The 16644-nt window shown below is 36.1% G+C and overlaps 1 protein-coding gene across 1 annotated transcript; it reads left to right on the top strand.

Moving 5' to 3' along the window:
- Window positions 1-11990: 11990 nt before the first annotated feature.
- Window positions 11991-13805, top strand: LOC137398155 (general transcription factor II-I repeat domain-containing protein 2-like). The gene has a single exon (XM_068084259.1). The coding sequence runs from the start codon at window positions 11991-11993 to the stop codon at window positions 13803-13805; it is 1815 nt and encodes a 604-aa protein (XP_067940360.1).
- Window positions 13806-16644: the final 2839 nt, after the last annotated feature.

Here is a 16644-nt window from a genome sequence, read left to right as displayed (position 1 = left end):
TACAGTACATACAGAACAGTATGGTCACCCCTCAATGATGATAGAAAATGTCCACATGCATTTTCAGTTATTCATACCTATCTGCTTTAACTGTAGCTGGTCTGTGAGTTCGAGCTTTGGCAAATGCTCTTGGGTGATTTTGTCAAGCTGGGCCTTTAACTCCTTGAATCCTCTCACAATCGCCACCTAAACATAGAGTTACCCTAATAGAATCGATAGAAGACAAAGAGATGTTATCTGTGAGTTGATATACTTACAGTCAGTGTATCTACGGGAGAACTGCCAATGCTGAATATAAGCCCTGACGAGCGGTGCCTGGAAACTGGACTGATGGTAGGTAAAGCAGAGATGGAAAGGCTGAGAGTGTAGACTAAGCAATGGAAACATACAAGTAAGGAGAGCTAGTAGACAGCTCACAATGTACGGTACATTAGTAGTAACAAGTACATAGACTCAGATACATTGAAGAAATGGATGGAGCAGGCAGCTGATGGTAAGAGGTTAGTAGGTCATCAGAAACCAGTCTAGTAGTCTTATTAAGCAGATTAATCTGACTGAGTAGATCAATTGATCATATGCAGCAGATATGCTGACACGTAGACATGGATCCACTGCACAAAACAGACAAGTTCAGAAATAAATCTAAATAATGTACAAACGCAGCTATCTATATAATACAGCCACATCAAACCCCCCAAGTACTTTACCACAAAAGCACTGGTACATAAATGTGTACCAACATATTCACAAACACTCACACACAGCCAGTACAAAAAATCATGCACGATACCAAAGTCCTGAATAAGAACACCGATCAATAACTTACTGGGGGATGACTCTTGGTCCCAGTTTCAAGCAACTCTTGATGGGTTCTCAGGCTATTCCATTGCTTGAGCAACACATCTTCTATGAAGTCCGCAATTTTAGTCTGTGATTCCTGTCGGTTTTCAAGCACCTGTCTCTCAAGTGTGTCATACTTAAGTTTAACCTCATTCAGCTGTAACAGGAAATAGTAAACGGAAATAATAGAAAAGCTAAAAATTTGGAGTTGTAGCCTCCTCCTCATTCTAACACAGATCCTTCAGTATCACAGTAACCACTACTCAGTGTGTCTGCTCTTGCTGCAACTACTCATTCCACTGATGGTTTCATAAAACACCAGTTTGTTTCAGTGAATACTAAATATATTACTCTTACTATCTGCTGCTTTTGTAGCTTCTTAACATATTTATTAACAAATCTCTAAAAACATGCAGTCAATAGAGTCTGTATTAGTTACCTTAATAGAGTAACTGATAGATTTTAGGTACTGATATTACCAGCATGAAACCTTGTAACAAGAATAATATTGACAAACCTGACTCTCTCTTGTTTTACGAATAAGCTGAAGCATGCTTTCTGTTTTAGCATCATAGTCCGACTGAACTTTGGATACTTCCTTGAAGAGTTTTTCATATTCCTCATCCTTCTTCCCACTCTCCGCTGTTATCATAGTACTCAGGAGGGAGGCAGCCAGATCTTCCAGCAACTGGAAGTCATGTGGTACACCTGTGGAATATTATCTTAGCTGTTAGTAAGAAACAAATCAAACTGGCAGTACGAATTTGATACAAACCTCATGATATTAGACAGAAGACAGATGTTTGTGTGACGTCGTCAACACCAAACTTTGATCCGGCCTTGTTGGCTATATTTGCGTTGAAACAAGTTCAGCTAAAGAATGTGTATATATGGTGTTTTCCTGTGCTAATCCAGAAACTTGAAGCAGTTTAAAAAGCTAAATGTCTCACCGCATTCTGTATAATAAATCTTAAATGACCAACCAAATTTCCCTAACCTTGTTATAACTGGAAAAAAGTGGGTCCATTAAACCACTTAAATAAGGAGAAAAGAAGGAACAGACTGTAGGGAAAATGGAAGTAACTGCAAAATTCTATTAATTTGTCAGACGAGTGTGCGATATTTGTCTATGACCTTCATTGTAGTCAATTCTCATCAAAGCAGTTGCATTATAAAATGAATATTTTAACAGCTGTTTCTATTAATTTTATTAATTACAAACGTTTGGTCAGAATAATAAGTTTAAAGCAGCCGAGTTTTAATTACAAGTTGAACTTTTTGTATTCATAGCAATTTGTGTTTCTTTAATAAATATACTAACTAGAGATCAGCCTGCCAATCATGAAAAAGGCAGCATATGTCAATATGAAGCACTCTTTACATATGCTAATAGATTGGTGTTCTCCACTAGCATCAGCTACAGCAAAAACCTCATACAAATTTGCCTACTACAGAGCGCCCTGGGGTAACGATGACACTGGTCTTTGATTTTTTTTGCCCAGCGATGTGGAGCACAATGATTTTTTGCTCTTTCTATACAAATGTCTTCCGCCATATGTTATTAACAAAATTTGTCTCGAAATTCGGTTGTGCTTATTACGTCAGAATAATACTAGTGTTCACGAAAAACATCAGCAGCAGCAACACCCCCTATGTTGATGAGTTCACTGATAGGTTACAGTGTTAACTCAATAAGCTTACCATTATCACATCTGGTTGAATCTGCTACACACTTCATACAGCTGATAGTATGGCAGACCTTACATCCCATTACTAGCGGCTGATTCTCATGTTTTGTACATATATCTGGCAGATGGGGGCTTTCTTTTGATAAATACTGAGCCATAGGAATTGTATGATGGTCTTCTAAGGCACCATCGTGTAGCTGAAATAAAGCCAAACATGGTATGGCGAAATACCAGGCTATAGACACTGGCGTGATAGTCATCCATTAACCAATCAAGTTGCTAGAATAAAGAAATATGTGGTTGCCATAGAATTCCTATCATTGTAAATTGTCAGGCAAATAAAAATATTCAATATATTGGTGACAGGCTTGTATTAATATAAATTAAAACCTGAGGAAATTGAAGGATAATTTAGGATTCTCTGGGCAAAGTAGAGAAACAGTTGCGACTCAGATAAGACAATGTGATATATATTTGTAAACTATAATAAAGCATATTCACTACTCATAGCTTTGATAGCTACATGTATAATATCCACTTTTGTATCCATGAATAATGGGAGGTTGTTGAGCACGTATATACACAAACAATTGTGCATAATTTGTATTGCAGCTAAACTTACACAAGATTATAAACATAATATTATCACCTCTAGTATACCAACTGCCTATTATAACCATGTTTAAATGGAATGGCTGAACAAGCGCTAACTAGTGAATTATTTTGCTCAACTATCAGGATAACCATTAGAAGTAACTTTGATTCATAAAATAACAACAAGTAAAAATGCTCTTTCATAGTAAACCTCTAGTGATTAACTATATAACTTAGTTGAAACTGCATAGCTTAAGGGCAAAGTTTCTCCCACTAAATAGTAAGCGTATAGCAGGTCACCCTCTAATAATCTAATGCTGTATATGAGCTGGTGGCTAGAGTAAATATTTACAGAGAGAGATATTGCAGCCGGTTAATACAAGTAAACAACTGGACTATTCCATTTCTATCTAAAGAATAACAGAGCTAACAACAGTAAGTATGCTGCTATGTAAAATGACCTTCATGTAACCAGCTGAAATCTGAAGGTATGAATGGTAATGACAAATTACCTAATATACTGCATGTGCATATGTTACATACCTCAAGGTGCTTCATGCAAAACTTTCTGGAGCAATCTGTGCAATATGACACAGCCTGACGCTTGTTTTGGCCCTTCTTGACACAAGTGTCACAGAATAGCGCGTCATCAAAATCTGGGAGCATTTCAGGGGACATCTTATACACTTTGCTAAAAATCAGAGATGGCATAAAACAGAACATTCCAAAAATAGTGTAATAAAATAACATTATTAACACTGTTACAACAATATATTGTGTTATCCTATAAGTTTATTAGGTACTTGCTCCAATAGATATGCTATCATAATAAAACTATAATGGGGAGCTTATTTCTTTTCAATTTAGATCAATTTGCTAATGAAGTACTCTCAATTATCTATAATATTATTAACAATCTTTCGCCCATCTGTTGACTATTACTGTAACAAATCAATATTTATTCCTTGATTGGTACTATTATTTAAGGATTTGGTAGGCAGTTGATTAGCTCAGTCAGGTACTCAAGATCCATGTTGACCAACATTTTAGTCATCTCATAACTTGTGTGTACATAATTTCGAGATTGACTAAAAGTTGGCATATTCAAAACTGCTGCAAAACAAAATAAAAATCAAATTTCTAAAAGAGCTGATTTCAGATTAAAGTTACAATGGAAATTGTAGTCTGTCCAGAAAAATTATCAAAAAAAAACTAAATTTGACAAATCAAATTTTTTATAAATCCTTCTCATTTGTCCAATAAAAAGGTGTACAAATGAAAAGCATGATAGCTATCTTTGGCTTGCGTTTGTTAATTGTCAACTCATCACGTTTGTCTCTATTGTCAGTTGTTTGGGCCTGTTCAAACCAAGCAATTGCTACTTTACCAAAAACACACAAAGAAACTGACCACCTGTTCTACCAATCAATGTCCCTGAAGAGTACAATGATGAGAGGCAAAACTTCAACAACAATCACTATTTGAAGTGTTAACTGGACCAACAGATGAATATTTATCTTTTACAGTTCACTCTAACATGTTAAATATTTTTAATGTTAAGTTGGCAGTATTGTTGAATATTACTTACCCGCAAAGTTGCAGACCACACCAGAAAATGTCATTCTCTTTGTAGTGTGACGTAAGGCATGGCATGCAGTTTATGTGCCCACATGGCAGCTTCTTCGGATCAACTATTTTATCATTTCTTAGACCGCAAAACTCGCATTCGATGTCCTCTGATGCAGAAGCCATTGCTACAATGAAATACCAAGAATACAATATAATTTAAAAGTTCAAATATTTATAATTTCTACTCCTTAAAATTATATCTTCAGCGTTGTATTATAAAATTGCTATGCACACAAATGAGAGCATTGTATTTAGGCAGAAAACTGGCACACATCAATGCTATAGTCTAAATGCATTAGAAAGCTTTTGCTTATTGTGATGGAAAACTATCAAAAGTTCTAATGAAAAATGCCAGAATTGAAACAGTTCATACCAGTTTTCTAATGATTAAATAATAGTATTTTAATATTATTTGTATTTACAATAACAATAAAAACTTTTCATTTTTATCAATAAAATCAGATGTTTTAAAATTGAAAATACAGCTTTGAAGACTAGTGAGGGAACCTCGCACCTTTGACAATAGAAGGCAACTCCCAAGGTGAAACAAAGATGTATAAATTACCAATAAGAATGTCGTAGACTGGGTAACATCTGAATGCGAGACATATTTGTGATGTTTGTTACTTGTAATACATTAAAAATATATTTTAAAACCTCAGAAAATGCACAAAATCATAAAGATTCACAGTAAAAATAGGATTGCTACTAGTAGTACAAACTGAGCCAGTCTCGACTAGTCAGTCTATAGTTAAGAGGTTGGTGATTGATTCACCAAAACAGTGATTGACATTTATTGACCTCAGTTTTACGCAATGGCATGACATGAAGACACAACTTGCTCAAAAAGTACAGAACTTCTGAAAAAAACTTGTGCCATCTAGAATATTCTATAAAAAAAAAAGTTGCGCTCATGTCTTTAGAACGATGTTGATGAACAACTCCAAATTTTCTTGTTCACGCTCTCTTATGTACTGCGCTATTATACGCCTAGGCAGCGTCAGTGGTTTGTCAGTAAAGCCAAGCTTTGTTCCTTAACGTGAATTAGCTAGCGGTGCATTTATTTTAACACCTCAAACAACAAGGCTGCAACAAAGAATTCAGCTCTTTCAATATTACAATGCATTCTTGGCAACTGGCAATAGAGGTGGAACGAGACACGAGACGTCTCGAGTATCGACCTGTCTCGTCTCGTATCGGTCTCGTCTCGACTTAACTATTGCCAAACTCGAGACAGGAAGTAGAACTAAAGCGCCTGCGCTCGGTTGTTAAAACATGGCTTCTTGCGGTAGCAACAACTCCATATATTGTAATGGATTGCGGGCAACTGCCTTTAAAGTTATACCCGGTCCGTTACTACCTGTTGCTACTGAGTATGTTGGCCACTGAGTCTAATCATGTAGTCCGGACAACGGCCCTGTTATTTTTTAGTTCGGTTCTGTGTCGTTAAAACAGATACCTGGTCGTATCTAATTACTCTTCGGATAATCCAATTTAATAAATAAGACTTTTGCGGGTAAAATGTCTGTATTTTATCGTATCGTGTCTAAACACCAACTGCCCTTCATAAAATTCGGGCCTCTTTTACGTATATACTACCAATCGCGGGTAAAACTTGCCCGGACACGGAGAAACGAACGAAAGGCCGTGTCGACCATAGTCCGTGCTCGGTTAACAATGACGTTTTGTTAGCTCAATGTAAGAATATACATGTGCATGTATACAGTAATTAATATAATTTCATGAGTACAATTTAAATATAATTCACATACTACAGCTAATACACAAAGAAAACTTTAATGAAACGATAAGAATGAAAGTGTTATCGTGTGTTCTTTTAGTTGCGGTATTTCTTTGTAGAGTGACGGCTATCGGTTTCATTACACATTACATTAAAAAGTAAGAACTATTCAATAGATGGTAAAAATATACATGTACAAAGCAATATGTTTATAATAATTATGATCAATCAAGCTCAAAATTCTTAGAATATATAACTTCGGTATTTTAGAGCTGTTTTTGTCACATTTGTTTACAAAAACTACATGCATATCACTATTAAAATGTTGTATTTAAATCGTTTACACCAGGTGAAAATTCAATTTAAAAAGAGTTTTATTAATTTTATATATACCAAGTAGCTAGTACTTGTGTAGTGAAATCATCACCAAATGCTCATTATTTTACTGTCTCGTGTCTCGAGTCTCGAATTTTTACAAGACAGTGTCTCGAGTCTCGTCTCGAGCTTAAAAAACCTGTCTCGTTCCACCTCTAACTGGCAATGCTATCCGCATGGTCTGTGAGCAAAATCGATACACGCACTTTACAAATTTTCGGCCATCTGTCAAAATAGACCAACATCACGTGAAGATGTAAGGAGATAAGCTGAGAAACTATGATCTATTGTGGCAACGACCTAGATTGACTCATTATAATTAACTTATGTGACATAACAACGTAATCAAATGTAATACTCACTGATACAACCTTTACCTCGAGATAGTTGCAACGAAAACGTAACTGCACTTGAAGGAGGAAGTACCCGGTAGGCGTATCCCTTTGTGCGCGCATTCCAATCCGCACTAGCAAATTGCGACCATTTATTTTAACAATGCTTAGTAAGGGAAAGGAAGAGTGACAAATACGTAACTAGTAGTTTCGGTAGTTACGCCAGTACGTATTCCGATGTTCTATAGCTATTGGGTAGGAGCAAACAACTACAACATTTATAGGCTTTCCGTTTCTATACATCGCGTGTGCAGACTGGAGATTATATAAGATCCTTAGGTAGCATTAATTATTTCACTGAATGGAGAGTGTAAGGATTTCAGTGAGGCGTGAATTTTCACGACATGTTAGCGTTGTCATGTTAGTGCCATCTTAAATGTTAACGTTCAACAGAATTCACATTGCAGCTATTTGGTATCACAAGATTAACCATGTCTTACCCTGCTGTGTTGTAAGTTCATAATACATGAAAATGTGATTACAAGCTCTTAAAAGCTCAAAAACGAACTGTTAATCACAGACATCACAAAAATGTCGTAGTTTGGAATCTCTTGATTTCGATGATCTTATCACACAATGTAGTTGTTGTTTTGACATGAGAGGTTATCAGATGAAATTTTAGGCCAATAAAAGGCTCAATATAAAACATCTTGTAGCACTAGTTTATGAAAAACACTTCAATTTCTACCGGAAAGCCCTATAGATGCTGTTTACAGTTTCACTTCAGCCTGACCTAATCGTCTAATAGTAATCTGATCATGTGACCCATGCATTCTGCCATATAGCGCGAACCATTTCTGCAGCATTTTTTTACTATAACAGATGCCCAGCAGGCTGCTCACGTTTATCAGAAGATGAAATGCACTCCTTCGAGCTAAGGTTAAAAAGTTGAATAAACTTTTACAGTAGGTTTTGGTATATTAGTGCTCAAAGTGACAGCATTGCAATGATGAGGAAGAAGAGGCATTTGGACAATAGACATTGCTCTATTGAATGCGTGAAGTATATTTGTAAAACTATTTCGACAAATGAGGTGGCATGAAAGCGTAAACAGAAACCATTGTGTTCCGCTAGGCCCCATTTGAGCTGTTTTGGAAGGGATTTCCAATATACGGCGTTTTCGCGATGGCTGCAATTAACTGTTTGCTTTTGAGCTTTTAAGACCTTGTAGGGACACTCCCACATATGTTGCACCTACAACATAGCAGAGTAAGACATGGTGATTATGTTGATGCCAAATGACTGTAATGTGAATTTTGTTGAAAATCAACCTGTAAATGAGTCACGTTTCTTGTCGTTTAGTAAAAGCCTACCTGAATTTATTCTTGCCACTCTCAGGGCTGTATTCCCTGGTGGCAAGCTGGGGCGGCAAGTGTTGGACAACTATGTTATGAACATCTGGGGGTTTGGCGGCGGTGTTAGCCTCAACGAGGTTCGGTGCGGCACCACGAAGCTCTGGAAATTTCAAGCATCAACAACTCTCAAAGTATACATAAATGCAATTCATTGTAAGCATCAAAATCTACATTAATACATTGTTTATGGTTCGTGGAAAGCAAAACCTTTTCTTTATTCAACGAACGATAATAAAATTATGACATAAAACTCATGACACTACAGATTTCTGCAAGGGACATTGACAGCACAAGAGCTATTACTTTTTTGGTGGAATAGCTCTTGTTCTGTCAATGTGTCCATGGGGGAATTCTTTGACAACTGATTCCGTTTCTATTTCAACATTTTTATACATGTGTAATATTAGAAAATTATTTATACGAGCCTCCCCTAGTACTCCTCATCGATATTTTGATTTGGTTTTGTTATGATAAGGAAAATGCAAGTTTGGGGGTCTTCTTCACACCCCACCATAAACAATAAAGTTCAGTTTCCGCGTCTTAACAAAGTCTCACAAGATCACTCATTTGGCGAAATTGCTGCGAAGACAATATGGACCGCTAGTTGCTCGTAAATTAGTTATGGGAAATTCCAAGTGAGTAAGCTTAGACTGCAATCTTTAGTACTTAACCAGCAAAAATCACTAGATGTTTGGGGCGGCTCAGCCAACAAGCCACCCCAGAGAATATGGCTCTGGCCACACGTACCAGTATAATTTTCTAACAATTTGTAAGGTAATTAGCAGTACGGCTGGCGTACCTAACAAATAGTAGCAACTTAAAAATGTTGGTAATTGTAATTTTTCGTTCTGGTTTTATGATCTTTTAATAATATTTAAAAACTTCTGTTATGATTTCACACATTAAGACCTGCAGTAGTGATAAATTATATATGTGGAGATTTCTTTTGCAGATTTGGAAAAAAGTGTTGTGAGGTTATAATGTCACTGAGTAAAATATTCATAGTATAAATTTAAGCATAATTCTTTAGTGTTTCTAATGAGCAAAAGACAATAATGCAACATGAATTAAATACGAAAAACAACTTTTTTAATTATTTTAACAAATAGCGTTTGTCTGTGTTAAATTTTCTCTGTATGTAAAACTAAACATATTCTAAAGTTCTATTTCTAGGTTTTAGATGAGGTTTAGGTTCATAGATACTGTTAAGAAAAATAGCTGGTACTTTTAAGTAAAAAATTCTCAAGGAGGGTTAAAGTTGTGTATATCTTATTCTTATTCTTAGATAGAGCAAAACATTTTGAAAACTGGTAATTAATTTGAATTTAAGTTATATGACAACAATCAAAGAAATGCTATTGAATTTTAATTAAAAAAGAAATAATAAAATAGTTGTATTTTAGCAGTTCTGTTTTTGTGTGCGGTAGGACTTCTAACCGAGTCTCTCATAAAACAAATAAATGCTTTGAACTCTCAAAGTGGCTCCTTTTGCCAAGCAAAGAAATATTTTTCCAGGCTCTAATACTGTCAATTTAGTCTAGGGATTTCTGTAAGATCGATTAAATATCTATAATTCTGACACTAGTTGTCTTCGCGTGTTTATATGAACGCTCAACTCTCAGTTTAGTAGTTGTCTTGCCTCGCTTGGTCACTAAAGTTCGCTTTTCAATAGTATGAAGAGAAGTTTCCGTTTTTTCATGCCTAGTTCCTAGCCGTTCCTGAACACCAATGACGACTTTTGTGTGCAATCTTGAATATTGTTGTGTCAGCAGCATATTGGCATACTTGGCCTGGCCTGGTCTACTGGTTTTGATATAATGGATATTTAACAGTAATAGTTATAATAATCCTCACTTGTGCAACAAATTATTTAAAAAAATTGTCCAAACAGTTTGTAGCGTATAATGAGCATCTTAAGAATATGATCGCAATTAGAATTGCTTCAAAAGTTAGTGCAGGATTTGTACTCAGTCACTTGGACAGTTTGGTCTGTTTTCTCCTCATTTCATCTCATTTATTCACTTTCATATGCTCATTTTATACTAACCTTTTTGGTATTATTTGTTGAAGAATAATCTACTTCAATTGACTTTTTGTCAGCGTTGTGCAAGCTATTTACAAACGCTGACTAAGCATACTGCAGCCCTTTTGCTGCGGTTGAGCACATTACCTCTTTTAGGGAAGACCATGATGTCTTGAAAACAGTCATTTTACCAAGTGTATAAATTATATAAATGGCTCTATTTCTTTTGTTGTTAGTGTTTAAGACCCAGAAAAAACTTCTAGAGTATATATTTTACTCAATATTTTCTGTTTTATGAAGGTCATACTTAACAGTAATTAAACAGGGAAAAATTATTAAAACTAATTTTTCAGAGGCTTCGCTTACTTCTAGAAGCCAGCTATCTGAGAACATCCGTGATTAAATGAAATGTCATGGAAACTTAGTTAACAGGTCTGGTTATGTGTGCTTTATAGAGTGCCACCTTTACATAGCTAGTGCAAAATACTAATGAAATGTGCATAAAATATAAAAACTAAGTTTAAACGAAAGTGGATAGACAAAATTATCATAAAATACAAATACTAAAATTTAAGCTTAAGCAATGTAAATCTTATTTGTATGACATTTGTCATACAAATAATATTTGCCATTCTTTAACGCAGGTGTTGGAGCAGCAGTCTCCTGAGCCAAAGGTCGCAAGTTTGAATCTCCTTCAAGGTTATTCCTTTTACATCAGTATCAAAACAGATCTCAACTGTCAAATCTTCCAACAATGCGTCAGAGGTGAAGCTGTTAGAGCGATGATTTAGAGCAGTGCTGCCCAACGTCCGGCCCGCGGGCCGGATCCGGCCCATGAAGCCTTAGAATCCGGCCCGTGCGTCAGTCTTTAACTTATTCCTGTTATTAACGCAGAAGCTTACAACTGTTATTTTTCTTCGAAGATGATTGGCTACTAATCAATAGTTTTCAGTTTGAAGAATTCAGTAGCGTTAGGTCAAAAATTAGTGTCTTTGCTGACATTGAAAAATTGATAAAAAGTGAAGTATCACAGCGTGTACGATTGATTGATTCGATCGTCGAATCAAAAGCCTCAGGGCGCTCACCTCAGCTGGTTGAAGAAGGACTGCTGGGAAATTACCATAGATATTTCAATAGAAAACGCTGAACTTTTTACCGCTTATTGAAATATCTATGGTATTTTCCACCGAGGCGCGCACGCCTTATTGACTTTCCGCATCAATAAAACTGGCTTTTGAGGTGATTCAATTTCAAATATACTCCAGCACAACCTTTGATAAGGAAGCCTTCTTATACCGATGAGCAAATTACAGTAGTTTCTTTTTCACAATAAATTTCAAATTTTGTTCATCCATGGCGTCGGCTAGAAAAATCAGAAAAGTAGACAAGGAGAATCGCAGGTTTAACGAAGCATGGACAAATTTGTATTTCTTTGTGGAATCAAATGCAAAATGTCTTTGTCTGATCTGTGGTGAAACAGTCGCAGTTCTAAAAGCTGAAAATGTGAAACGGCATTACACATTAAAGCACGCTTCGACCCATAATCGTTATGAAGGAGATCAACGCAAGGAGAAAGCACTTTTACTTCAAAAGAATTTAGTCTCACAACAGAACATTTTTCGGAAAGTAGATGATGAATCGAAAAAGTACGCCAAAGTGAGTTTCGTCATTGCTGAAAAGATTGCACGCAACATGAAACCTTTTTCGGAAGGAGATTTTGTCAAAGAATGTATCACCTCGGCGATTGAAATTCTGTGCCCAGAGAAAGAGAAAGCTATAAAATGTGTTAGCTTGTCGCGTAATACAATAACCCGAAGGATTGAAGAACTGGCCAAAAATACGAAAATGCAGTTGAACGAACTTTGTAAAAACTTCGAAACTTACAGCATTGCCATCGACGAATCTACTGACATTACTGATACACCACAACTGGCGATTTTCGTGAGAGGTGTTGATTCAACTTTTAATATCACTGAAGAATTACTTGCTCTATGCCCCATGAAAGGAAATTGCACGGGTGCTGCTGTTTTCAAAGAAATCGACACTGCACTCGAAAAGGCGGGACTGACTTATGATCGTCTGGTGGGAATTGCTACCGATGGTGCACCGGCCATGATCGGCAAGGAGCAAGGCTTGCGTGGTTTCATCCAAAGAAAACTGGAATCCCTGAATGTGAGTAAAGACCAAATATTGTGGTACCATTGCATTATACATCAGGAATCACTTTGCTCCAAAATCTTTAAGTTTGATCACGTCATGGATAATGTCGTGAAAGCTGTCAACTTCATTAGGAGTCGTGCATTGAATCATCGACAGTTTCGAAATTTTCTCGATGAGATAAACGCCGAATTTTCTGGCATTCCTTACTTTACCGAGATCAGGTGGCTCAGCCGTGGACGTACTTTGAAACGCTTTTACGATATTCGAGAACATGTGGCAGCATTTCTTGAAGCAAAAGGAAATTTATGCATCAATTTTGATGACGACAAATGGATGAATGATTTTTCTTTTCTGGTGGACATTACAGACAAACTGAATGAGTTGAATGTGCGGTTACAAGGAAAAGAAAAACTCATCCATAATTTGTTTGGGGAGGTGACAGCTTTCCAAAAGAAACTGGATTTGTGGATTGCTCAAATTGCTGACAGCAATTATGCCCACTTTCCTTGCCTTCAGAAACAGTCGCACATTTCAACCATGAACCGGGAATTCTTTGTGAGTGAGTTAAAACGGATGCAGGAAGAATTTGCCAGGAGATTTAAGGATTTCCGTGCTTGTGAAGACCAGCTGAAATTTTTTTCAATGCCTTTTGACGTGGATCCTGCTGATGCCCCCGTTGAGCTTCAAATGGAATTGAATGAATTACAAAGTGATTTTGATGTCAAGAGTCAATTTTTAAATAGGAATCTGATGGACTTCTACAAATACGGTCTGCCTCACACTCAATTTCCAAATCTTACATGCTACGCAAAACGCTTTCTCGTTTTGTTCGGTTCGACATGGATGTGTGAATATCTCTTCAGTCGCATGCAATTAATAAAATCGAACAAAAGAAATTCTTTGAGTGACGCTCACCTCGAAGATGAACTCCGACTGGCCTTAACAAATATTCCGGCAGACATCGAAAAGCTTCTTGATGACTCGAAACAATTTCAAGTTTCTCACTGATATTTTCGTTCATTACCGGTTTACATCTAAAATGAAATTGTTTTATTATTGAAATACAAAGCCATTTGAACAATGTTTTTTTTAATCTTGATAAATTGTTGAATTTATTTTATAGAATTTAAGGCACTAAATCAAAATTTCTAATGATCATTTCGTATTCATGTAATATCTGGAGACTATAATCTTTTGATAGCAATAAAAGTAATAGAAATACATGTAGTATCATATGTAGGACCCCCTATGTTTAAATTGAGTTATGAATTATAATTGTATAAAGGGTAATTTCTATAAATAAAAAATACAATCAATATTTACAGTTCTGAATACTTTTCCAAACCATTTCAAATAGTTCTATTAAAGAATGTAAGACTAGAAATGTGAGTCCGGCCCACTGGCGTCATTTTTTTTTAAATCCGGCCCATGTTCGGAAAAGGTTGGGCAGCACTGATTTAGAGAACCAAAGGCTGCGAGTTCAAAACCCCGAAGGGTAATCATTTTTGAACAACTACTAGGAAACTGCAACTGTTCCACTTGTCCGATAATGGGCCAAGTACCCACAAGAAAATATGCTATGTGTACAACTTTGGTGATTGTGATTGGCAGTCAGGGTTGCTTTCTATACGACTGTGCTGTACAAACCCGTATTGTAGTCTGGGGATGAATGCATGGAGGCTCTTACTGCTTTGAATGGCTATTCTGTTCTCATGTCTCTCCTTACGTTGTAAAGACAATACATTGTTGGGTTATGTTAAATCTGATCAAGATTATAAATAAACTAGCTGTGCTACCCAGCTTTGCCCGGGTAGTAGAAGAGCATTTGAACAGAAAATTGGATTTGTATTTAACATATAACAACATTAGCCATTTTAACTTTCAAACTAAGTATTACGAGAAAAATGGTTTGTCTTATAAACAATGAAAAGTAGTGAGAGTTTTTCGCTATTAGCCTGCCCGCTACTAGCCAGTACGTTTAATAATGTGAGTGAACAGCTTCTCGTAACGTTATGCTATGACCCGTCGTACACAAAGCAGGTAGGTACTTGCTCTAGTATATTGACTTAGATTGGCAAGCTAGCAATTCAATCTCTGTAGTATTAATGGTGGGTTGGGCGACTGACTAGCAAACAGCATTGTCTTAGATAGAATCATCTTGGGGATAGAATCTTTATTCCAAAATTTTAAAACCTATAGCCAGAACGACAGTTGTCTTCATAGGCATAGTAGTTCATGGTTTCAATGCCAAAGTAGGCATTGCTTTTTTCAGAACAGTTACTGATGTCTGACATATGTCTCAAAGGTTAGTGTGTGCTTCTTTTGTTCTTTAGCTTTGTGATGAACACTGCCTTTTTCTTGCTCTACTGGTCACCATGCTACACACAGACCCGCCAGTGATGACTTAGTTAGCTGACTTATAATTGTTACTGAGCATTGCTGGCATTGTCCTGTTCTTTTTGGCAGCCTTCCATTGCAATATTGCATATAAATTTGCATTTACACCATCTGATTTGCCAACATAAGTTACAGTGTCGATACCTGAACGATTTTACTGAAGTTATTGATCCATTTTACCCTTCAAACTGAGGCGAGTTTGGACCCATGGGCGACTTTACCATTTTTTTGCAGGATTGGATAACTTAAACATTTTTAGTGAGTCATGATTTTCATTTTGTCATAAAAACTATGACATCACTGAAATTGATGCTATACCCACTGGTTATAGATAATGCATTGCTAAGTATATGTGCTATTCTCTGGATTCTATTTAAAGCCTGATTTTATTGTAGTTCACCTACTGCTAAACTGCAAAGGTAATAGAATACTGTTAGTTTTGATTTAGCAGGTTTGTAGCAGGGAATTATTTCAAGGTCACTACGCGGCCGTCTACATCGTGTCAGAGTCTAAATCAAACACTTTTCATCTTTTTCATCCCCAGTACATTTTCAGCTTGGTCAGCATTCTTAGAGTTTGTGACAAAAATTGAGCCTGTAGCCTATTTTAGATTATAATTAACTACTACAAGGGTTTTTAAGGCCTACCAACTGAATAACTAGCTGCTATTTTCCAGCCATAAATTACATGAACCTGAGAGCACAACAGCTGACCTTTGACATCACAATTCACTCTGTAGTATAGATACTGGATTTGATAGTTTGTACCTTTTGGTTGTAATATAAAATATGAAATTATTTTAATACAAAATGTATGTTTTTTAACATTTTAAAATATAAAATACCATATGTATGCTTGTTTGAATACTATATTTATATGTTTAAAATCTCAATAGGTAGACTTGATGAGAAAAGTTATGAATGAAAAGGGATTAAGAAAACATCAATAATACATTTAATGTCCAAACATTTCATTTTGAATAAATGACCAACTCTTCTCCAAGTTCAGAAAGATGAGTATTTAAATCTACATGTATGTCAAATGTAAAAGTTGGACTCGCAAAATGCAAATGTTTAACAATGATAGACGCAAGCATAAACATTGCTCATTATATAGTAGCCAATAAGCTTGCAGCTATCGATGAGAGACAAGATAGAGAATAAGCAGCGAGGGAATCAAACTTAGAGGTTCAGAATACTACCAGCTGCACCACTCGACCACATTTCCACATTTAAGAATACTTGTGCACCTAATTATTACACATGAAAATCTCTTACAGCTCATGAACATACGTACATATGTACGTAACAAGTAATCTTCTATCTGCCATTAAATCTCTCAGTAAGTAGATTTAACATCCTCATGACCATCTTCTGTTAGCATTGTTTGAACCAGCCCAAGCAATTTACAGCAATTAACAAAACAACGTAAACAAGGGAGGTAAATGCAT

This window comes from Watersipora subatra, chromosome 6 (genome assembly GCF_963576615.1).
Source record: "Watersipora subatra chromosome 6, tzWatSuba1.1, whole genome shotgun sequence".
Lineage (NCBI taxonomy): Eukaryota > Metazoa > Bryozoa > Gymnolaemata > Cheilostomatida > Watersiporidae > Watersipora > Watersipora subatra.
The sequence above is the reverse complement of the archived record's forward strand: the minus strand, read 5'-3'. Positions and strand labels throughout refer to the sequence as shown.